This window comes from Orcinus orca, chromosome 18, assembly GCF_937001465.1.
Source record: "Orcinus orca chromosome 18, mOrcOrc1.1, whole genome shotgun sequence".
Lineage (NCBI taxonomy): Eukaryota > Metazoa > Chordata > Mammalia > Artiodactyla > Delphinidae > Orcinus > Orcinus orca.
The window spans coordinates 27,890,676-27,915,381 of NC_064576.1; the positions used below are offsets into that span (position 1 = coordinate 27,890,676).

At 40.5% G+C, this 24,706-nt stretch overlaps 1 protein-coding gene across 2 annotated transcripts in view; it reads right to left on the minus strand.

The window, feature by feature from the left end:
• Positions 1–23,158, minus strand: part of SLAIN1 (SLAIN motif family member 1) — a 60,513-nt gene extending 37,355 nt beyond the window's left edge. Inside the window, exons 1-2 of one of the 2 annotated variants that reach the window (XM_004276842.4) lie at positions 22,305–23,158; positions 8,422–8,561 (exon numbers count right to left, since the gene is read on the minus strand). In XM_004276842.4, coding sequence (XP_004276890.1) covers positions 8,422–8,561; positions 22,305–22,918 — 754 coding nt within the window. In that variant the 5' untranslated portion in view covers positions 22,919–23,158. The remainder of the gene's footprint in view (positions 1–8,421; positions 8,562–22,304) is intronic. The other variant, XM_033400107.2, reaches the window with a different exon arrangement.
• Positions 23,159–24,706: the final 1,548 nt, after the last annotated feature.

Sequence of the window (24,706 nt, forward strand, 5' to 3'; positions counted from 1 at the left end):
AGAGAGAAACACTCCATCATAACAACTGAGACAAGAATGGGAACTGGTGTCATATGAAGATAAGAGAAAAACTCAGCTAAGAGGTAATAGCTATTCACATTTGCTTAGTATATAATCCCAGAGGAAATGAGAGATGGTCCCAGGGAAACATGACCCAAGATAGCTAAGTGTGCAGAGCTACACTATTGGTGCAAACTATACCCACACTCCTCAAATGTGACCTGTCCTGATTCAATAGTTATGGACATTCAAGAATCTTAAGGCAAGATAAGCTTTTATTAACTGGCCCCAAATTAACTGAGCCACATATTGGGTGTTTCAAATTACTTAGATAAGCTTTTGGATCATTATTTGGTTATCTAACATCCCAGCCTCATGACATGGACTTAACAAAAGAGTCTAGATTAGCCTTATTCCAATTTAGAATATCATGTGAGTTAATGCTACCCATGAAAGTTCTATGGGTATTTGTTATTTACATTCTAAAGGGGTGGAGGAAGTGGGGAAGAAGAAAGAAAAGCATGTCAGAAATGAAATATTAATACATATAGATCCGAGAAGCAGGAGAAAAAGAATAGACCACAGAGGTCCTCTTGAATTTTCTACTATTCTTGAATAAACTACACTCATAAAACTTCAATTTGAGATCCCTAACTCTACCAAGTATCTTTATTTATAGGGAGAGAAAACAGACCCACTCCCCCAAAGAAAAAAATACTCTTCGCTTTCTATAAATAGCCGAACTAAGAGGATTCCCTGTATTTTTTTGGGTTCAATCTCTGAATAAAGAACTGTGTATTAGGAACGTGTCCCTGTATTTACATGACACTTCACGTTTTTCAGACTAATTTCACATTCAGCATTTCCTGAAATCTTTGTAACAGCCCTGTGAAACCTGTTAAACGTCCCCACTCATAAGCAAGACATTGGAAACAAGTGATGTGCTCTTAACCACAGAGTCAAGTAGGGCTGAGGCACTAGATCTAACTACTAGATCAAAAACCCTTCCCCCATGGGGCTTCCCTGGTGGCGCAGTGGTTGAGAATCTGCCTGCCAATGCAGGGGACACGGGTTCGAGCCCTGGTCTGGGAAGATCCCACATGCCGTGGAGCAACTGGACCCGTGAGCCACAACTACTGAGCCTGCGCGTCTGGAGCCTGTGCTCCGCAACAAGAGAGGCCGCGACAGTGAGAGGCCTGCGCACCGCGATGAAGAGTGGCCCCCGCTTGCCACAACTAGAGAAAGCCCTCGCACAGAAACGAAGACCCAACACAGCCAAAAAGAATAAATTAATTAACTAAAAAAAAAAACCCTTCCTCCAAATTCATTCATTCAACTATGAGCATTTAACGCCTACCAGGTGACATTCCAGGCACTGGGAGGGTGACAGCAGGGAACGAAACAGACTCAAATCTCTATCCTCAGAGCTAACACTGTAATGAATATGACTACATAATTATTTTGTGTGTGGCTTTGGCTAACCGGATGCCATTTACAACACCAAATGTTCAATTAGTTTCTTTGCTCTAAGGAATTTAAATGTACTCAAATTAATACATCACAGAAACCAACCATTCAGAGCTTAAAACTTAGTAATAAGCACTGGCAATTCAAAAGGAAACTGAGGTACAGGTCCCCCTAGCCTCAGATGCTTAATCTATGTGAAAAAAAGGGATACACATGTTAAAAATTCAATTAAAAGACGTTCACAAAACAGGGTGCTTCCAAATGTAACATAACAAACATTGTTAGGAGCATTTTCAAAAAAGAAAAACCAACCAAGAAAAAGAGGAAATATTAGTTTAGGCTTTCTGAATTTTATACGAATAGATTGTAGATTTAGAAGTACTGAAAGATTTAACTTTCAGCAATTAGTTATTTTATTTCTATCATTACTTTCTGTACATTATCCAAAAAAGTCATTTATGTTATTCCAATATATTAGGAAAGAGACTGAATATTTAAGCCTTTATTATGGCTCCTTCACAAACATCTTTATTTAACCCCTTATAGCAACTCTATAAAATAAACGTAAATGTAGAAGAGGCTCAGAAAGCTTAAGTAACTTGCTTTGCTGACTACTTGATACATAAGACTTTACAAATTATACAATTTGAATAGTAAGACCAGTTTGGAAAAGGGAAAAATAAGTTTCAGGAGCCACAATAAAGTTGCAATTAATTTAATTAATATTCAGTTAAAATATTAGTTAATATTTTAATTAAAGTCAATTTATATACCCTATGAGAATTTAAGAGTATTGGATACATATGGATCATCTGTAATATATATACCCTACACCAAAAATAATTATCCTATTGTATTTTGAGTGCACTTAACCAATTAGCAAAATTATAGCTGTGACAACAAAGGTTTTCTTTTAGCAATATCTTACAAGCAGTCATAATGTGGGTGCTCACTCCCTATAAAATTAAATCATATAAAACATTTCTTTTCCATCATTTTCTTCAGAAAAACAAACCTTCTTCAAAGGGCAGGATCTTAATAAGCCTGTTCTCACAACCTCAAGGCAAGACTTGAACACCTCCCATATATTCTCCCCAAATCTACCAAGTTTTGTAATCTAGAACCAGGGTCACAAAGTTGTCAGATATGAATGAAGGTTATTAGAGGACCCTCCCAAATCGAGAAGGTAGGCAACAAGAAGAGAGTTAGGCCCTTCAAGAAGTTATAATCCAAACGAGCTCGTTAGCAACTACACAATTAGAGACAATTCTAAGAGAAATGCTACTCCGTGTACCTGCAGAAACAGAGGTTGACAAACCTTTACTCAGATGTGCTCGGGGATGTGTGGGCCTTAAGCAGAGAAGACAGCTAATTTGCAACTGAGAAAATAGCACAGGCTAAGTTCCTAGGGTACAAGAGGGAATGAGAAAGAAGAGATGTAAGACCAAGGGGCCCAAGGGGACATAAGGCCCACCCACTAGATAGACTCTGGCTCCTCATAACTATGGCCCTCTTCACATGTTCTCAGGGAATTCATCTTTAATTGCTGAGCAATTTTCTTCCCCAAAACATCAGGGTCAGGAAATAAAAACCAAATATCTAAAATACTTGTTCTCTAATAAGCAGCATCTTATCTGAAGTTGCAGGCTGACGTTAAAGAACATTTACCTATCCCTTGGTAAAAGAGAGAGAGAGAGAGAGAGAGACAGAGAGGATAACTTTACCTTTCTTCAAAGCTCATCTCTAACTGCTCCTTTTCATGGCAGTGGATGGTCTAACTGAACAGTCTTGGGTGGGGGAATGGCTGGGAGAAGCATGTACAACCACTAATCATTTTGCAACAAAATGCAGTAAGGTAAGTAAAAACCAATTATTTTAAAGTAAACATGCTTGTGAATGGAAAAGCAATGCTGCAAGTTGATACTTCAAGTGACGCCAGTCTTTCTTCTGAAAGAAAGAGATGGCTGGTAAGGAAAGTGGTGCAAAGACTTCACCCCATCTTGAAATATTCAAAAGCAAAACTGAAATTATAACAGTAGTAATTGTGACATTGGGTTCATAAAGAATTAAACAAAAATTCATTTATTTTAGCAACAGTGTCTAATACATGTCAGGTTCCCTTCTGCAGCTGGTGTGATCAACAAAAAAAAGTCCCTGTCCTTGGGCAATTTATATTCAAATGAAGACACAACCCTGGTCTCAAAGAAAATGCTCAATGATGTCTGTTACTTGAAGATGCTGATTGTTCCAGAGAAATGAAGTCTAAACAAAAAGAAAATACTTTATTAGGGAGTTACTTGAAACTTCTAAAATACGTGACACACATTATTCCAATTAAACATTTATGCTATATAATGAATAAACTTTAAGTTAAAACTGTAATTAGGGGCTTCCCTGGTGGCGCAGTGGTTGGGGGTCCGCCTGCCGATGCAGGGGGCGCGGGTTCATGCCCCGGTCCGGGGAGATCCTGCGTGCCGTGGGGCGGCTGGGCCTGTGGGCCGTGGCCACTGGGCCTGCACGTCCGGAGCTTGTGCTCCGCGGCAGGAGAGGCCACGGCAGTGGGAGGCCCGCGTACCGCAAAAAAAACCAAAAGAAACTGTAATTAACTGATACCAGTTAATTAGCTGTCACTGACAAAGAATCCCTTAACTGGAATCCAGTAAGAATTCTTTGCTATAGAGGACTAACTATGATTTCTTCTCTCATTTCTACAAAACCACACTAGAATGACAGCTAACTCAGGTCTTCTAAACCTACATGGAATATCAAACAGGAGAGGAGATACTATCAGACTAAGAAGAGTCATTTTATTTAGAAATGAAAAAACAGATAAACATTAGGTGATGGACCCAGTTGGGTTTTGATATTCTCTGCTCTGAGGGTCCACAGTGGGAATAGGTGAACAAAGACCTGGAAAAGCTCTGAAACTGATGGTACAGACACCACAGAGGGTAGGGAGTTCTATGGTGAAACGAACACAAGATGACTGCTGCAAAGTCTATGGGAAGAGTACCAAAACCCTTGGGCTCCCTCCCCAGCCCAAGCAGCTGCTCCTCTCGTGCTTTACCAAAGACAGATTTCATCACTTAAACTGAAGCAGAAAGCTGCTAGATTTAAGATATCTCACACATACAAGGGTATCTTACAAAAAACAGAAGGATTAAGTGAAAGTTTGCAAACTACATGGTAAACTCAATGAGGGCAGGGACTGTTTTGGTTACTGCTGGATCCCCGTTACCTACCATGGTTCCTGACACATAGCAGGTACTTAATAAATATGCAGCAAGAGTTTAGCAGACGAGTTTTTTAATCTCCAAGAAAGCAGAATGTTCAAAAAAAAGTCAAGAATAAACAAAAGAAGAGAAAAATATAAAATGTGAACATCAATCCAGGAAATTCAGCATCTGACTAAAAGGAGTACCTAGAAAGAAAGAATAGAGAGAACTGGAGGGGAGGGGTGGTTACAAAGAAATAATGCATGAAATTTTGCAGAGCTAAAGTTTCCAGGCTGGAAGTACCCACTGTCTAACACACACACACACACACACACAAATGCAATTTCAAAATACCAGGAAGAAAAGATTCTAAAATATCCAGTGTATTTTACGCAGAAAGATCAAAAATGAGAATGGTACAGGATTTCAACAGCAATCCTCAAGCTAAAATATAATGCAACACTGCCTTCTAAACTCTGCTGGAAATGGTTTCTAAACTAGAATTCTACATGTAGCCCGAAGAACAATCCAGTGTAAGAGCAAAGGTACGATAAAGACATTTTCAGACATATGACGTTCTCACCACTGACCTCCCACATATCCTCTTTCCACTTCTACTCCCCACAAAAAGCAACAGGAGAACGTATTCTGCTAAACTAGGGAATAAGGAAAAGGAAGTCTCTGCATTTAGGACACGAGCGATACAATGCAGAAGACAGGATGCGGAATTCCTAGGATGAGAGCAAAAAGGAAGTCCCACCATGACAGCTGCGCACAGGCCTACAGAGAACAAGGTACGACTGCAGTAAGAATAGAAGGCACTACCAGGAGGAATGGTTAAACTAAATAAATAAAAACCCTTGGTGGGTGTCTATGTCTAACCATACTGAGGATGTTTCATTTGGAGAGTCTAAGGGTAAATTAATGACAAGGATCAAGAAAAATGTCTTTTTACAATTAACTCAAGGAAAAGCATAGTTAAATGAAAAAAGAAACATAATGATAAAATACTGCATGGCTTCGATGTGAGTCTTGCTATCATAATCCATACTGATGTATCCTAAAATTGGTAAAAAGCTACATGACGGAATATGCGGAGAAAAAGTATAGTGGGGGGAGGAAGTTAAAAATGAAACCTTCACCACCCAAAGTAGAAAGCCAACCGGTAATGATTAAAATTGATAACTCAGGCAATAGCCATACAAGCCTGGAATTTATAAAGGGAGGGTAGACAAACAAAACCAGAACAAATAGTTTTTGTTAAGTAACTGCATCTGGGTAATAAAATGGGCATGAGAGAATGGGGTAGGAATTTGCCCTTTTCCTTATAATGTCTGTAAGACTAATGCTTGCTAAACTATAGATGTACTGCTTTATAAAACATGTTAAGTTTCAAAAAAATTTTTTTCACCCATTGAACAACCTATTCTAATCCATTACTTCTTATCTCATAATGGGATTATGGATTATGGATCTTTGGAACAAAAGCATTTAGCCTCACAGCAAAAGAGGATTTAGATTTACATACAAATTTAGTAAAAGACTAATTTTGAATTTGAAAAGCTAGTTCTCTGCTCTAACTCTTTTATATTAAATTTAAATAAATTACACTATGAATAAAACTGCAATTCATGTCCTCATGACCTCACAATTTTGCTTTAGCCCCTTGCCAATGAAAGGAAAATTAGGCACTTAGTCTAGAATCTCAAAAGCAACCACCAACTATGATTATTTTTAAATTACATTTATGTTACATTGCGTTAAATTAACATAGCCTCTCCTCTATTTTTTAAACCAACCTTGTATGTAGATCTACCTTGTGTGCAAATGAACTATAAAGCAGGGGTCAGCAAACCTATGACCTGAGTGGCCCAAATCCAACCTGCCCCTGTTTTTATAATACCCACCAACTATGAATATTTTAACCATTTTCAAAAAAAGGTAAAAACCAAAATTAAAAATAGGAATATATTTCTTGACACATGAAAAAAAAAGTCACATGAAATTCAAATCTCTGTCCACAGATAAAGATTTACTGGCACACGGCCTTGTTCATTAATGTTTGCATCTATGGCTGCTTTCTAGTGATGGCAGAGATTGGATGGCCCACAAAGCCTAAAATATTTACTATCTGATCCCTTTCATATTGTTGACCCTTGAACTAAAGGATTCTAATTCCATTTGAATTTTATTTTTATTTTATTTCAAATGAAATTGAGCAAAATTCATATATAAAAATATACATATAAAAAGTCCTTGAATCAGAGGTATTTGAATAAGAAAACTTAGGGATGGCCTACACAACCTTTGAAAGAGAAAATAACGGTCTGCTTAGGGCCACTCAGGGAAATGGGCCCAGAAACAGGACCAGAGTCTTGGCTCTGAGATGGCTGTCCTCTTAGACATGCATCTGTCACCAAAGTTTTAACCCTAGTATGCCTCTGTTCCTACTTCACTCTTCAACTTGCTATTACTACATCACTTATTTCATTTTAGTTAAAATGCTAATAAAACACGCTAATTTTTAGTTTGGCCTTCCCCACATATTTAAAACAGATTTCTGTTCATATTTACTGTTGACTGTGTCAATAAAGCAGGATGGAATACTGGTTAAGGACAGTCTCTGGTGTCAGGGAGACCCAGGCCCTGGCTCTGCTCTCAAGGACCACTCTGCCCTCATAATCCTCTCAACTTCTCTAAACTTCACTTTTCTCACCTCTAAAAGTGAGTGTAGTACCTACCTCAGATGAGCAGTTAGAACACAATGAAAAATGTCAAGAACTTAATGTTCTGACTGTCAGAATTAAGAGCTCGAGAAACGGTTCCTATTACACTTTGTCTTATCATGTCCAAGTATTTGATAAGCATTCATTATCCTTGAAGAGTTTCATAGGCAGTGTTCTCAAACCTCAGTGTGCATAAGAATCACACTGGTGACCTTGCCAATGCAGATTCCCTTAGCCCTACTCTCAGCTACCCTGATTCTTTCATCTGGAGGGTTAAGGTTAACCCTTAACCCCATTTTCGAGCTCAAGTGTGATTTGGATGCGAGTGATCCATGGAGTAAAGTGTACCTAGATAATGAAACCGATACCAAGAGGTTAAGAGACGAGCAAAAGCCTAAATAATTACAGCCTTAAGTACTAGTCTCCTTTATCAAAATAGCAAGGAGCTGAGTACTACTCATTCCTTTTGCTTTTTTTTTCCCCTGCTACAACTATCCTAATTATTATTATTTTTTTTTACTTAAACTTATGTTGGGCTCCATAATTAAATGTTACATAAAATATGAAGATTATCTCCTAGTTTGTAAAGGTTAGGACTTCCAGTTATACATCCAAATAAACAGTTAGGGAAGGCAAAAGGTCAGTGCCCAGGTCCCAGTGGAATCCCAGTTCACTATCTTGGAATTCAGCGACACAACCTTGTAACCAAACCCAGAGAATGTAAAACTGGCCCATTTTATGTATTGGTACATTCATAAACAGAAAGAAAAAATAGAAAAATAATATGTATTCCTACAACACTAAAAGAAGCTGAAAATCTGGCTAAAAACAAGCACAAATCTAAATATATTCTATACCGAGAAACCCTGATGTGTAAACATATGAAGTGAATCACATGCAACAGCTGCACCTTAGGGTAAAGTTTTTCAATTAAGTGTCTATTCCAAAACCAGCAACAAAACAGTGGACAGTGGCAGAAGTTTGAGGATGCAGGTGTACGGGTTCGCGGTTACCTTGCTCCAGTCTAAAGCACAGGGAACGCCTTGCTGCTTCCATCTCCGGAGTCGGATTATCTAGGACATGTCTACACCACTGCAAAGGGCTCAGGGATTTCTCTGATGACGGGAATGTCTTTGAAGAGCCAACGTATAACCTTAAAAAAAGAAATCTACATTATAGGGATTATATAGCTACATAGAGATTACCTCGCTTGTACTTGAGAAAACAACATGTATTTAACAGTTTCTATCAAAACAGAACTCACATTTGATTACTTCAAACACCAAAATCATTTTTAACAGATAAATACCCCCTGGTAGAATATGACACATTCTGTAGCTTGGTGGCAAGGAGGACTTCAAAAAACTATGGAACAATGTCTCAGAGAGTCAAAGATCTGGGGCTTTGGCTACTGAACTGACCTGGGGCACCGTGATGATCTGATCAGCTCACTTATATTTCTAGAAGTGAACATTTTCATCTCTCTTTGACAACAGAATCTTATGTGAACTTGGGCTAATATACATAAACATGATGTGGCAAACAAGGCAAGTCTTATTTGCATTTAACAAAAGTAAGTCTAAAAACAAGTCAGCTGTTTGATTCTCTCAACCTTAAATAATCAGATACTTCCCGTCTTAAATCTATACTAAATTTGATATGTGCTTCTTTCTCATTAAAGCCAAACAGCTTTCAAAGATATGTTTTAGGAAGAGTTCACTTTCAGCATCTTCACCATTGCACAATAGTTGGCAGGATTCAAAATAACCACCCTGGGGCACTACAAGTCATAACAAAGGTTTTCTCTCATTGATGTACTGTTTTAAGGTAGGTTTTAGAATATTTTCAGTGATAGGGTTATACAAAAAGGTTTACCTTGAGAATTAACCAACAGTTGACAGAAAAAAGAAAGAAAATTATAATCACAGGCTCTAGTAACTGACCTTGCTATATAAAGCTTTATTCTAATTACAAATCTCATTAAAGTAATACTACTTCAAGCAAAGTTACCATAATTCTAAGGGGCAGGTATTCTTGAACTAACATACTTCATTATTCACTTTTACTGTTATCGTCCAGCCCACCACCTATTCGAGTAATCTATCCCAGAGGGCTGGGGAATGTAGTATTTAGCAAATTATTCTTATAGTTCGGGGTTGACAAGCTTTTTCTATAAGGGCCAGCTAGTAAACATACAGGCTTTGTGGCCACATAGTCTCTGTCATAACTACTCAACTCTGCCTCTGCAGCCCCAAAGTTATCACCGATGATAAATAATAAGTACGGCTGTGTTCCTATAAACTTTATTTATAGATACTGAAAGTCGAATTTCCCATAATTTTCACGTGTCAAAATAGCATTCTTTTGATTTTTTCAATCATTTAAAAATGTAAAAATCTAAGCTGATCAGCTACGTAAACCAGGCAGTGGGCCCAATATGCCCACAAGACACAGTTTGCTGACTCCTGTCAGGAGACGAAGATTCTAAAATCTCTCTCCTAATCAACTTGACAGTAATCCTAATATGTCATTCTTCCCTTAGAGTGTGGACAACACTCTAAGAGAGTATGTTGGTTAGTTAAAAATTCTTATTCCTAGGTCCCACCCTGGCCTACTGTGTCAAGATTATCACCAATCTATGTAGATCCTTCCCTTTTGCCCTTCCTTGCTGTCAGACCTCTGCACTGTTACTGTGTAGCTCTCTCTAGACCCCTGTCCAGGACTGGGTAGCTCACTCTAGACCCCCAACTAAAGGTTAGTCTAAGCCAGTTGTTCTCAATCTTTGACGTATTAAAATCTCTCAGAGGATTTGTTAAAACACAAATTGCTAACACCTGATTGCAGGCAGCTCTAACCTACCTGATTCAGTAGGTTTCGGGTAAGACCAAACAATGTGAATGTCTAACAAGTTCCCAGGTGATGCTGGTACTGCTACGTGGAGACCACGCCTTGAGAGGCATGCACTGTGCTGAGCCAACGGTGCCAGTTCCATTAATCCCATTTGCCCAATGACTGGTTTAGGCACAAGCCTTGGACACAGTCCTAGACAATAAAAACTGAGGGGAAATATTCTGATGGGCATGTGAGCAAGTTTCTCCTCATGTTTAAAGGGGTCACGAAAGACCCAATTATATGTTGCCTACAACATGGGTACTTTAAATATAAACACACGGGTTAAAAGTAAAAGGACAGACCATTGCAAAGACAAATGAGCAAAACCTACCCACAAAGAAAACCCCAGGCCTAGAAGGTTTCACTACCAAATTCTACCAGATATTTAAAGAAGAATACCAATCTTCACGAATTCTTCCAAAAAAATAGAAGAGGAGGGAGCACATCGCAACATGGTCTATGAGACCAATATAGCTATGAAACCTGATACCCAAACCAGACACAGACATTACAAGGTAAGAAACTAAATACCAACACCCCTCATGAACACAGAAGCAAAAGGTCTAAATGTTTTAGCAAATTTGGTGCGACCATATATAAAAGGGATACTTCGTCATTACCAAGTGAGGTTTATCCCAGGAATGAGAGGTTGCCTTAACATTCAAATACCAGTGTAACTTATCACATATACTAAAATAGAAACACCATATGATAATCTCAATATACAAAGAAAAAAAACATATGACATCCATTCCTGATAAAAACTCTCAGCAAATTAAAAAAGGGAGGAAACATCCTCAATCTTATTAAAGGCATCTACAAAAAAGGATCCTTAACAGTGAAAGACTGAACACTTTTCCCCTGTCAAGAGCAATACAAGGCCTGCAGGTTTTAGCTAGCACAATCAGGCAATAAAAACATTTGGATTGGAAAGAAACAACTCTGTCTTTATTCACAGAAGACATGATTGTCTATGTAAAAAAATCGTCTATGTATAAAGGAATATACAAAAAAAGATACTAGAATGAGTTTAGCAGCAAGACTGTAGGATACCAAATCAAAGTACAAAAGTATTTCTATATTAGCAACAACCAGTATTTTTGAAATTTCACTTCCCATTTACAACAGTATAAGAAAAACCATAAGATGCCTAAGGATAAATCTGACAAAAGATGTCAAAAACCTGTACACTGAAAACTACAAAACATTCTGAGAGAAATTTAAAAAGAAACAGAGAAACAGACCATGTACATGGGTCAGAAAACTAAATATTGTTAAGATGTCAATTTCCCTAAATTGATCTATTTAACAAAATTCCAACCAAAATCTCAGCATGCTTTTTGTAGAACGTAAAAGCTAAAATTCATATGGAAATGCAAAGATCCTAGAATAGCCAAAACAATGAAGTTGGAGAGCTACCGCTAACTGATTAAGACTTATTCCAAAGCTACAGTAATAAAGACAATTTAGGATGGCATGAAAATAAATAGATCAATGAAAAACAATAGATGGTCCAGATACAGAAATACTAACATGTGGAATACTGATTTTTTTGACAAAGTACAGAGACAATTCAATGAAGAAAAGATAGTCTTTTGAACAAACGGTGCTGGAACAAATGGATACACATATACAAAAAGTGAACCTTGATCCATACTTTACACACAATCCAAAGTGAACTCAAAACAGATCACAAAAATATGAAACCTAAACTGTAAAACTTTTAGAAGAAACTACAGATGAAAAACTTTGTGTCCTTGGGTTGGCAGTATTTCTTAGATACATATTTTTAGACTCAAAGCATGATCCATAAAAGAAAAAAAATGTACCAACTGGACTTCATCGAAACTAAAAGCCTTGCTCTTTGAAAGACTGTTAAGAGAATAAATGACAAACCATGGATTGGGAGAAAATATTTGCAAATCATTTATCTGATAAAGAAACTTATAAGTGGAATATATAAGAAATTCTGCAAACTTAATAAGCAACCCAGTTTTAAAAAACTGGTAAAAGATTTAAACAGTTCGCCAAAGATGAACTATGGATGGTAAACAGGTGTATGAAAAGAGGCTAATCATTAGCCATTCGGGAAATGCAAACTAGAACGCCAGCGAGATACTATCACACAGCTGTTAGAATGCCTGGATTAGCCATAGCAAGCCTTCCGGACGACATCGTGCAACTGAAACTCCTAAACTGCCAGCAGAAACGTAAAATGCACAACCACTTTGGAAACGATTTTGGCAGCTTCTTTAAAAATTAACGTACACCTACTTTCTGTTACAGCCACTCAAAAGTCATGACGTATTTACCTGAAAGACACAAATGCCATGTGTCTATGCAAAGACTTATCTGTAATAGTCCGAAACTGAAAACAACTGAAATGTTCATGAAAAGATGAATGGATAAAACAAACGATCGTTGTGTCCTTACAATCTAAAACCTTCACGATAAAAAGAAATGAACTACTGATTCATGTAACAACAGAGGTGGATTTCAAAATAATTATCTTGATTGAAAGAAGCCAGACCAAACCAAACCAATGAAAAAGAGTACCTACTATATGATTTCACTGATACAAAAGTATAGAAAACACAAACTAATCTAGATTGACAGAAAACAGATCAGTGGGTGCCTGAGCTGGACGTAGGCAGGATCAGGACAGGAGGAGATACAAGGGGCCACAAGGAAGCTTAAAGCACTGGGCCATCTCCACTATCTTGACTGTGATGATGGTTTTATGGGTTATACATGGGCCCAAATCTATCAAACAGTACATTTTAAATATTTGCAATTTATATTGCACTTATACCGTAATGAAGCTTTACGAAAAACTCACAAGACAGTAAGCAACTGACTTCCCGCCCTTCAGTGAGCCTGGAGCTGCCATCCACCAGGCAGCTGAATCACAGAAGCAGGTGCCACAGCCCTGACAGAAAGGAGCCACAACACTAGGCAACTGTGCAACCTCCTTATCTTTCAGCTTCTTTTAAATTAATACATTTTCCTCACTGTTTAATACACACACAGGTTCATGCACTCTCTGAGCATCTGCTTGTTTGCAAACCTCTCTCAGCTGCCATGTGAAGCACTGCTCTGCCCATCACCTCCAGCATCCCATGGGATGACCGCTGCTTTCTCCTGCCGCTAGGAACCTCCACCAAGCAGCTTGCCTGGGGATTTCACACACTCCCACCAGTTTGGGGGTTTTTCTGGTAGAGCGTTTTGCTTTCTGCTTGCAGGGAACCCCTCAGGAAGATGTCCTTAATCTATTAGGGCCTAAGTAATATGGTTCTCTCGTTTGACCACGCAGCCTCACAGCACATTCAAAAGCAGCTTCCCAGAGGAACATGTAATGGCTCTGGGACCCACTCTGCCATATTCACGTACAGGGACTTCTCTCTTTTCTCCTCCGCTGTCCACGTGCTATCTGCTACTGTGGCTCACCCCGACCCTGCAGTTCACGGAATATGGGGGTGATCATGCGACTGAAAGCAGGGAATTCGGCTGAAAGCCTGCGTGAGGAATAGGTGGGACCCCAGATCGCCTCCTCTACTCCACACTGCCCATCCCACCACCCCTCCTCTGCCACAATCTAGGACCAGAGGCTTACTACTGACACGTGCATAAGGCTGACCCAGAGAAGCTCTGACTTCAGGCACACAGAACTCAGCTGAAAGACAGATGAAGTACCCGCACTGAACCAGAGAGGCCGACCAAAAGTCTACTTGCTGAATGGTTAGCACCCTAGCCCCATTTTCCCCTTTACATTCCGAGAATCGACTGCCTTAACTCCTATCTCCCAGAAGGTTTATGTCTGGAGACACAGATGAACCCAAGAGAAGACCTAAAGATACTGAAACCTGAGCTGGCCACCCACCCAATCTCTGGTAAAGTCTACCAGCCAGAGTTCCACCCATGCAGAGGCCTTAGATCAACTTCGATATCGCCTTTGGGTATGAACAGACAACCCACGACACCAGATATCTGGAATAATCCTTTTAAATAAAACCCTGAGACTAAAAGTATTGATAGAAGGGAAAAAAGAACTGAGGAGGAAAAACAATGCAGGGAACAGATGAAAAATCCAAGACAATTATAACTGATACCATCTGAGAGAAAATGTTGTATTCACAAGACAAAGACAGGATATTTAAATGGGACAGCTTCTTCTTTCTTGGCAAGTGAAACAATTAAACCGTTATAGAAGAAACAAAAAATTCAGTAAGTGAGTTTGGAAGATCAAGCTGAAGAAGTCTCCCAGGAAGGAGCAAAACACAGACAAAGATTAACAACCAGAAGAGAGGGATAAGAAAATTAAATGACTGTACCAGCAGGCCTCCATCTCATTATTATAAGTTCTAAAACACACATGAAAGTGAAGAGAAAGTTATTTGTTTTAAAGGCAAAAAATTTTCCAAAGTTGAAGGCAGGCCACCAGGTTCTAGAGTGAGGCACCCACAAATGCTCAGTGCAACAAACAGACAGGTCCATACAAGGTACAACATGACATTTAAGAACCCTAGGGATAAAGAAAGAAACCTAAAGAAAAAGTCACAAATGCCCTCTAACAGGAGGAAAAATAACTTAGACTTTTATACCCAGACCAACCATGAATCTTGTATGAGGATAGAATAGGGACATTTTCAAATACACAGGATTTCAAAGTGTACTTCTCATCCATGTCCCCTTTCTCAGAAAGCTAACTGAGGCTGCATCCCACCCACAAGAATAAATGAAATTCCAAGACAAAGGATTTATGAAATAGGAGATCCAATATTGGCAAGAAACCCGAAGGAATTCCCATGGTAACAGCATTGTGCATCCAGCCTAAGGAGCGACAGTAAAGACTGGAGCAATGGGATTAAGCATTCTAGAACGGATGGCAGGACAAAACAAATTTTTAAAAACAGATTTAAGAGATTATCAAATACGTTTGACCTTCTTGAGAGATGTTATGGCTCCAGTATTTACAGAGATAATTAGTAATAAGGGATTAAAGAAAGTGAAGGGGGAAGAGAGAGGCCATTATTGACTCTTGGAGGAACAAGGAGATTAGAGAAAACAAATGTTAACATACAATTAACAGGACTCAGCTAATAAAAGTGATAACCATGACACAGGTCATTACGATGATTTAAGAGAAAAGTTATAAAAACCATTACGAGAAGGGAAAGAAGATATGGTAGCTGGAGGATGAAGGGAAGAGGCCTTAGTCCTCATTTTCCAAAACAAGTCTATATCTGTTTAAGATCATGTAGTATAAAGACTGTTTAGAAATAAAGAACAAAAGAAACTGCCAAAGGAGTATAAAGTAATATCTATGTGGAGGACTCAGAGGCAGGAAAGAGTTGGGAGAACTGCTGCTTTCTGTAGTAAGCCTTGGTATAGAAGAGTTTTTGAACCATTTACATCCTACTTATTGTATTACCTTGATAGAACTTCGGAAGTACTAAGCAAATATGTGGAATTAAGATAGAAGGGATCATTTTTAAAGTCAGTCTCCAAACAATGTTCCCAGGATAGTTTTGAGCCTACTACTTCTCTGGGTAGGCCTAGAACTGGATTTAAAGAGAGAAAAAGGGCAGTGAGTTATGAAGATCACGTAGCTACAAACTCCCTGAGTATAACATGTCTCCAAAATTAGATTAGCAAGGTAAAACCTGTATTTCTCCTAAATGGCTCTTATCTTCTAAAAAGTCATAAAAATCCCCTCTTTCATTGTCATTACAATGCCAGCAACATTTACAATATCCTAGTTTGCCATTGTTAATACACATACCTCCTACTAACTGCTCTTTCAACTTCTACCTTTCGTTGACAATATATTAGAATATGGCAAGAATATGTGAAAAGCCTTAGTCTAAAACTTGAGAAGCCTTCAAATAGAAAAGCTATCATTTAAAATGTCACACTTTAATTTTCCTTCACTTCTCTTCAAAACTTCCAAAAGCACATGACTAGAAACTATTGTCCTTCTCACAGAATCTTTTCTTTTTCATACACTTCATTTTCTGGACCCCCTGACTGCATACACGCACTAACACTGGGAGGCTGGAAATAATACAAAGTCCATCATAATAACCCTGAATGCTTCAAATGAAGTATTTCAAAATGTCTAGAAAAATATCTTGGTTATTCTCAACGTTTGGTTCTAAAGCCATCCTTCTGCAGATAATTCAAAAATAATTACAGTAAGTCCCCTACATACGAACGAGTTCCATTCCAACAGCACGTTCATAGGTCCAATTTGTTCGTAAGTCCAACAAAGTTAGCCTCCGTTCCCAACTAACACAATCGGCTATATAGTACTGTACTGTAATAGCTTTATAATACTTTTCACACAAATAATACATAAAAAACAAACAAAAAATAAAGAAAACATTTGAAAAGTACTGTACAGTACCAGCCACATCACTGCCGCTTTTACGCTTGCTTCTGGACATCCTGGGATTGATTGAAATAAAGATGCTGTACTATTGGACTCTATATAGTATTGTACAGTAAAGTACACAAAAGCACAACCACTTGTAGAGGATGCATGCACATGACAAGGTACACCAGACAAGTGAACTAACTTACGCGATTGGACACGTGAACACACATTCGCATCTTTGAAAGTTCACAACTTTGTTTCATTTGTAGGGTACTTACTGTACATGTATATCATAGACCTGTCACTGAAAAGTAATATGTGTCAATTTTCAAACAAGCCATTTTAAGAGTCTTAAATCACCATAAGTTTTATTTTAAGGAAAGGTAAAACACCAGCACTGATTAGCACAATCAATCAATCTTAGTCAGCTTAGATTCACTAGCATCTGCTAGGGTCAAGCTGGTTAGCCACTGCAAAAGAAACTTACCCCCAATAAGCTATTTAAAAGGATACATTAAGTCTAAATTTTAGTTACTGAAGGTCCCATAGCAGACTCTTCCCCCTCCCTCCACATTTATATCTAAACTCTATTTCAGTGTCTCACTGCAGTGTTTCAAATTTACTCATTTGAAAGACACATCAGCATAGGCTTCAGTCAACTCCACTAGCTCCTAGAAAACACTGTGCATTTTCGATCAGTACTGTCAGAAAGTGAAGCACCCTCTGGTCTTTCCACTGAAAATCAATTATGCAAAAAAACAGCCTAGGTGGTCTAATTTAGCTGTGCCATATGTATAGTACAAGGTGTTCAACAGCTCTGATGAAAAATTGGCAATGACTTTAGCCAGCTGTCCAGGGTCTTGGTGTTACACATGGAAGATGAATATCTCATTCATTAAATTTTCCTTAATTTATAGATATCACCATTTTCCCCTTGTATCATTAAGAAATTTTCTCCTAGAATGGCATGGACTAATATATACACTACCAAGCAGAAAACAGATAGCTAGTGGGAAGCAGCCACATAGCACAGGAAGGTCAGCTCGGTGCTGGTGCTTTGTGACCACCTAGAGGGGTGGGATAGGGAGGGTGGGAGGGAGGCAATATGGGGATGTATGTATACGTATAGCTGATTCACTTTGTTATAGAGCAGAAACTAACACACCATTGTAAAGCAATTATACTCCAATAAAGATGTTTAAAAAAAAAAAGAACATTTCTCCTGTCCTTTCCAGTTGGGCAAGTTAAAGTCCCTGCCACATCTTTTAAAAATAAATGCCTCCTTTTACAGCTGTATTTTATACCAGTTGGCATGTTTTAATCTTGGCATTGTCTGAATATAGACTCGTCTTCTGGTTGAGGTGAGCAGGTTCTGACCTACCCCGGCACTACACTATCTTCAGGGAGCCGTGTTCTTCTACCTGTTTTCTCCAAGTCCGTTTTGCTTTGAACAGTACAAACTGGAGTTATTCTAACTTTAGCCATAATGCACAAATGCATTAACTATTTCAACCCAGGACATATACACATAAAACTGAAATAAGTTTAATCAAGACACATTTGTATTATAAGATACAATGTACTCTGGTCCTGATTTTATATTCCACTGAACTTCATAAAAAAATAATACTGAGTCAGTCCACTAAACTGACTTTATAACCTATTAATGGGTCACAACCATGCTTGGAGGAAAAAACATCAATGGTTGCAAACACTTCTGAATCCATATAAATAAGTCTAAATTTTAGTCAATTATTTCAGTAAATAACTGAAGAAGTTTACCTAAGTTATTTCTCCTTGGCGCTTAACACTGAAATTAGGGAGTGAAATAGGTCACAGAAAGGTCTAGTATGCAGTTAATGATTTACTGCTCCCATTGCCACTTCATACCAATCTGGTTCCCTCTCCTTGTACCCTGGTTCTTCTTAGCCTAGTGCTTCTCAGCCTGGTAACACTGGGACAGAGACCTTCAAAACATCCTTCTGTACAGACTGGCAAATCATCCAGTCACACCATGTGCCACGTATGCATCAGGACTTTAGCGCTTCTGAACTTTTTAAATTTGCTCCTGGTACTCGGTTTCTCCCCTGTACTTTCTGGCCTATGGTCTCCTGGAGAGCTAAGGCTGTCAAATTAGTAGTAAGATAATGGAAGAACTGATACAGCAGGATGTGAAGTTTACTATGGGATTATAATAATTGGACTTAAGAATGAAGGTTCTGAAACCACAGTCAACTTTAATTTTCTGAGACACTGAATTTTAGCAGCACTGTGCTAATATAACCAGATTGTATTAAGGCAAAATTACATACTTTAAATTCAACTAAGATAAATATTTGAAGAAATAAGACAATTGTTTTGTTTCAAAGCTTTTCATCAAAACAAAAAGCAGAATACATCATTCTTCTTGCATCAAAGTTTTTTTTTCAATAAACAGAAGAAACTTACAGGTTAAATAATTGTTTGGAAAAAAGGCCTATGAGACCTGACTGATCATTCACTAACTAATGAACTATCATCAAGCAAACACTCTTCTATTATTCACTTTTTTCTTTCGCACATAACTCTTGAGCCAAGTGCTGTCCAGGCTATACATTCTAAGATTGTATTAGAAAAAACAGACTTACATGAAAGAACTTCTAAAATATTCAATGATTAACCTACATTTGTGAACTTCCTTTCCTAAGGATCTGACATTTTAGCAGGAAGTGCTATTCTAAATAAATTATTAATTTTGTTTAACCCATTAGGATGAAATCATGATAAAAATGTATGAAAAATTGTAGGTAATACAGTTAAAGTAACATTATTAAGGACCAAGTTACTGTTAACGGTGATGCAACTGTTATAGGGAAACAAAGATGTCCAAGATGTGTCCAATGAAAGGTAAGTGTAAAAAAACTGATGTGGATATATTTGCATATTGATTTGTATAACTATGTTTTTACCTTGAAGGATCTACAGAAGGTTAACAGGGTTCACTCTGAGTCACAGTAGTAAATTGAGGACAAGACGGAAGACTTTTGTGACTTTATAAATTTATAAATAATTTAAAATAATCAGGTACATATTATCCACTTTATAAAGTTTTAAAAAGTTATAAATAATTTATAAATTTATAAATAATTTAAAATAATCAGGTACATATTATCCACTTCAGTTGTTTCTTAATAAACAGGGAAGATAAAAATAAGTAGCCTTCCTGCAAACATTATCAGGGAAGCCAAATGAAAAGCACTCTATTGACGACAGCGTCAGGCAGGGACACGCGGTTTGCAGTGATGAAGGAACATCAGAAGGCTCTGCAAGCATTAACAAGTGGGTTTAGCTTTGAAAATTAAACCCTGTTGACTGGTGATGAACAAACAGGCCAAGTACTGCAATACAAATATATCTCAATGTATAAAAATGCTCTGATAGAAAGTTTTCTATAAATCAGGTGACCTTACAAAAATTTTAAGTCCATCCCACTAAGATTAATGATCCCTCCCTGTTTTTCCACCTGGGATTCTAACCCTGGCTTTGTTTTGAGGAAGATACTGTATAAACAGTGCGCCATTTGTCTACAGAAACATCTGTAAGGTGTCAAGGCATTGATTTAGTCATTCACAGGTATACCTGATGAGTGAAATTAGTAGAACCTGCTGCAAATCAAACCTGGTTAGATTTGCTTCAAACCATCTGAAGTGCTACTAGGCTAATCTCACCAAGTAGGTGATTTCTTTTAGTTATTTTAATGATGTTTTAACAAAAAATAACTACAAAAGGAAAGCCTAAGATATCAAAATACTAGCAATAGTTGGAGGATAACTAAATATGGTAGAAGTCCATTTAATAAAAGAAAATATTACAATTATATTCACTGTGTATGTACTAGCACAAATCTCATATAAAATAGTGAATCATGATAAATTTTAAAGTGCTAATAGTTTCAAAGCACAGGATTGATCCTCAGCCAAAATACAGCAAGTTTCCTTCTGTTACTTAAGTACGTATCTCCAGAAAAGGCCAAGTGGGGACTAAATCAATCTAAAATAATTTGAAAGTGGCATAAGGGCTTACAGTTATTAGTAACAACCTAAGCACCATCATGAGAGCATTTTCTGGTACCATATTCAGGCTGGATCTGAGATTACAACACAGCCTGGACTTTACAAAAATAAAGGTGCAGCTTCTAAAGAATGGCTTAAAGTTCCAGAAAGTGGCGAGTTGTTTTGATTTTTACAACCTGAGTTACCTGCCCAGTTGCCAAAAAGTACTAAGCAGAAGGATGACTATGCCTTATTATAGCTCCCTGTATTTTGATTCTCAGAATCAAACCAATTAATGTACTTTACAGTTAGAGTTCTCAACATAAAAAAGTGCAAGAGAAAAGGACCACCACAGTTCCTAATGGGAAACCAGCAAGGTTCTCCATCTCCCATTCCCTCCTGAGCAATCACTCAACATAAACACAAAGAAAGTGAGGAAGACCCAGCTTGGAAAACAGAGAGAGGACCTAAGATTAAAAGAACTACAATTACTCTTCATGCTACTGCTACGTACAGGTGAATGCTGTTCATTCTCCCTGCGTGAACCTAAGTCCCACCTGATCTGAAGCTTCTATTCATCTGACCACATCACACTACCTCTAACGACTGAGGAAAACATGCGAACCAACCAAAAGAAGTCATGAAGTGACTGCTACCCTATGAGCAAGCACCATTAAAAACAAATAAAGGAATCAGAACACCCCTCTTCCCTCCCCCCCGCAAGGTACTCACTGAAGGAAGGCAGGCAGAGCTAACCAGATTTCAACTGAATAAATGCTGCCAGCCTCAAGTTTTCTGATAACCAACTTCAAGTTTCTAAAAAATAAAAAAAAAGTTTCTCTAATCTCACTTTTCTTCAATCACCAGTTTAATTTTTTTAATTAAAGCAAGTTCCTTGGGTCCTACGTAACAGAGTGCCTTCAAGCTGCTCACTCCATTCCCCGAAAAGCCTTCATTTTTTTTACGCCGTTACTGATGGTAAAGCCAGTGAGGTCAGCACACTGGAAAAAGCGAGCCTGTTTCTTAAGTGAGAAGCTATCAAAGAAGATGCAGCGAATGAGGACAAACCACTGAACAACTCAAACAGTAAGAACGAATCTCTTAAGGAGAGATTCATCCCTCCTCCATGCATCACTAGGCGCCCTGGGGTGCCGAGGAGGTAGGGACAGCACGCAAATCCTGTCCGGCCTTGGTTTGGGAGGACAAAACAGTAACAGTCGCAGATGGAAGCCAACCCCTACCCATCCCCCGTCACTCCCAAAAAAGACTGAGGAAAAAGAACACGACTGAGTGACAAAAAGACAAGATAGCATGGATTTTGCAGCTAATGCTAACGAGGAGCGTGGCACCCAATCATCAGCAAAGACGACAACACAGGAGAGGAAAAGGACCAGTTCATCCCCAGATGGGTCGGCCTGAGCTGTAACAAAATAGGTTTCCACCCTAGTGAACAGCCTCCGCTCATCGCCCGGCTCGGCACCTGCCAGGTCACCCCGTCTGGGGGCAGTGGCTGAGGTCCCCCTCTTCCTTCCAGCCCTCGCCCTCCCCGGGCGTCGCAGGCGAGGGCCCCGAGGGAGGGAGCAGAGCTCGGCAATACCAGGTGCAGTCGTCCTCGTCCCGCCAGGCGGCCACGCTCTCCAGGTCCAGCGGCTCCACCTCGTCCAGCAGCGTGGGGGGCGGCGAGGGCGGCGCGGCGGCGGCCCCGGGAGGTGTCCCCGCGCCCCCCGGCTCCGGGCCGCAGCCGCCCCCGCCGAAGAAGCCCGCCGCCGGCTTGAAGTAGACGAAGGGCGCCTCGGGGGGCTGCGCCAGGCTGCAGAGCAGGGAAGGCGCCGGGCCGGGCAGGCAGTAGGTCCCCGGGAACGCGGGGCCAGAGCCACCGCTGCCGCCCCCGCCTCCGCCCCCAGCGCCCAACGCCAGCCCCAGCCCCAGTCCCCCCGAGGCGGCGGCAGCGGCGGCCGGGGGGCTCCGCGGAGCCAACGGGCTGCAGGCCCCAGCGGGGGGCGGCGCGGCGGGGGGCGGCGGCGGCAGCAGCAGCAGGTGCGGTGCGGCGGCCGCGCTGGCCGCCCGGCTCCGCAGCTGCTCGTTCTGCTTCTCTAGCTTGCGCACCAGCTCCTGCAGCTTCTTCACCTCCAGCTCCGCGTTCACCACCGGCCCGGAGCCCGCTCCGGAGCCGCCCCCTGCCGAGGCGCATTTCACCTGCTCCGCCATCATCGTGGTCCCCGAGGGCGCCGCGGCCGCCGGGGGTGGGGAGGGGCGGGGTACGCGCCGACGCGCCGGCTCCTCGGGCCGCGGGGAGGCTACGGTTCCTTCCCTGCCGCCCCGGCCCGGGGGCCAACTACGCTAGGGCAGAGACCGAGGCGGCTGTTCGCATCAGCACCGGGCCGCTGCCTCTCGCCGAGGCAGCCGCCGCCGCGCTGCTCTGCACATGCTCAGAGCCTCCCTCCAGTCCCTTGGGCGCTGCTGCGGCTCCGGGTTTTAGCCGCGGCCCCCGGGCGGGGCGGGGCGCGGGCGCCGGGTGGGCGGGGCGGGGGTATCGGACCAGCCGGGGGGCGAGGCGTTCCCGAGGGGCGGGGCCGGGAGCGCGGGCTGGGGTCCGGGGGCCACCGCCCCCAGCCGCGCTACCCAATCCCAGGTGCCTGATTGGACCTGGCCCGAACTTTCCCGCCACCGGCACTTCCTCCCGCCGCGGGGGAGGGAGCGAACTGAGCTGACTTCGGAGCTAGGGGCGGGGTTCTAGAAAAAGCAGCCGCAGCAGGTGCCTGCGCTGCAGGAGGGCAGCGTTTGCCCGCCGGTTCGCTACCTTACGAGAGCACTTGGGCTTAACCGTCTCGTCTACCAGCCGCTAGCTAGTTAAACCTATAGAAAACCAAAGGACCGGGAAACGGTATCTTAAGAACCAAAAAGTAAAAACGTGGAACGGAAAGGCTTTGAGGTGATGCTATTAATCCCTTGATTGGTAATACAAAAACAAAATGGTGGGAGAGAAGAGGCCGAGGAGAAAGAAAATCTCCCTCTCACTAAGAGGGGGGAGAGTGGCCTTCCCCCCACTAAAGAGCCAGGTGTTCAGTTTTTTCTAAAACTGTCCGGTTTGAACTATTGTATTACCACCAATGTTTGCCGCAATAAAAGAAAAACATTTTTATACTATATACATTCATTAAACAAAAGATCTTTGAGCACCTAACTCTGTGCCAGATACCATTCGAAGAGCTGGCCATGCATTCAAGTGAACAAAACAGGCAAAAGTCATTACGGGAGAAACATGAGTAAAGTTGAATGGTGTTCCATCTGTTAAATAATTTACAAGCTATTAGGTCAGACTTGCTGGCGTGAGGTTGGGGAAGAAAAAGAGAAAACCTCAGAGCTCGACCCCAATACCCCGAATCGCACCTGCAAACTTGCCTTTTCTTACACCTTCTGGAAATTATTGGTAGATCTGCTTGTAAAAGCGGGGTGAGGGGTGGCTTAAGCAGAAGAATTGAGTCTTTTCATTCAATTGATATTGATGTAGCATTTTGGGGTGTTTAACACAGAGAAAAGTCTGAGATTTTATTATGAGAAACTTCCACACAACTGGTTCTCATCCTCAGATGATATACTATCTAGTGAAGGTCCCTGCTCTGGGACTTTACATACCAATCTTTGTGTCAATGTACCACATCCCTCTGGAACTGGTTATTGTATCCGTTGGTTTTAGATACAGCTCTGTGGCTTCCTGCTCAGAAACACTTGTGTCTTGTCAGTTGTCAATCTATATCTCCAACTTCTGTGTGTAGGGTGAGTGATCTGCATTTAACTAGCTTGGTGAGATCTTCCGTAAATTGGATAAATATGTGTGATAACTACCCTGAGCCTTCCTATCTGGTGTCCCAGCTTGCTAGACCACCACCTAACCACCTGTATCACCCATCACCTTTCCAAGTTTCAGTCTATCTTCTAGATATACTGGTTATTACTAAAACCTGGAGAAGTGGAGTAATACTACTGAAAGTCCTAAGT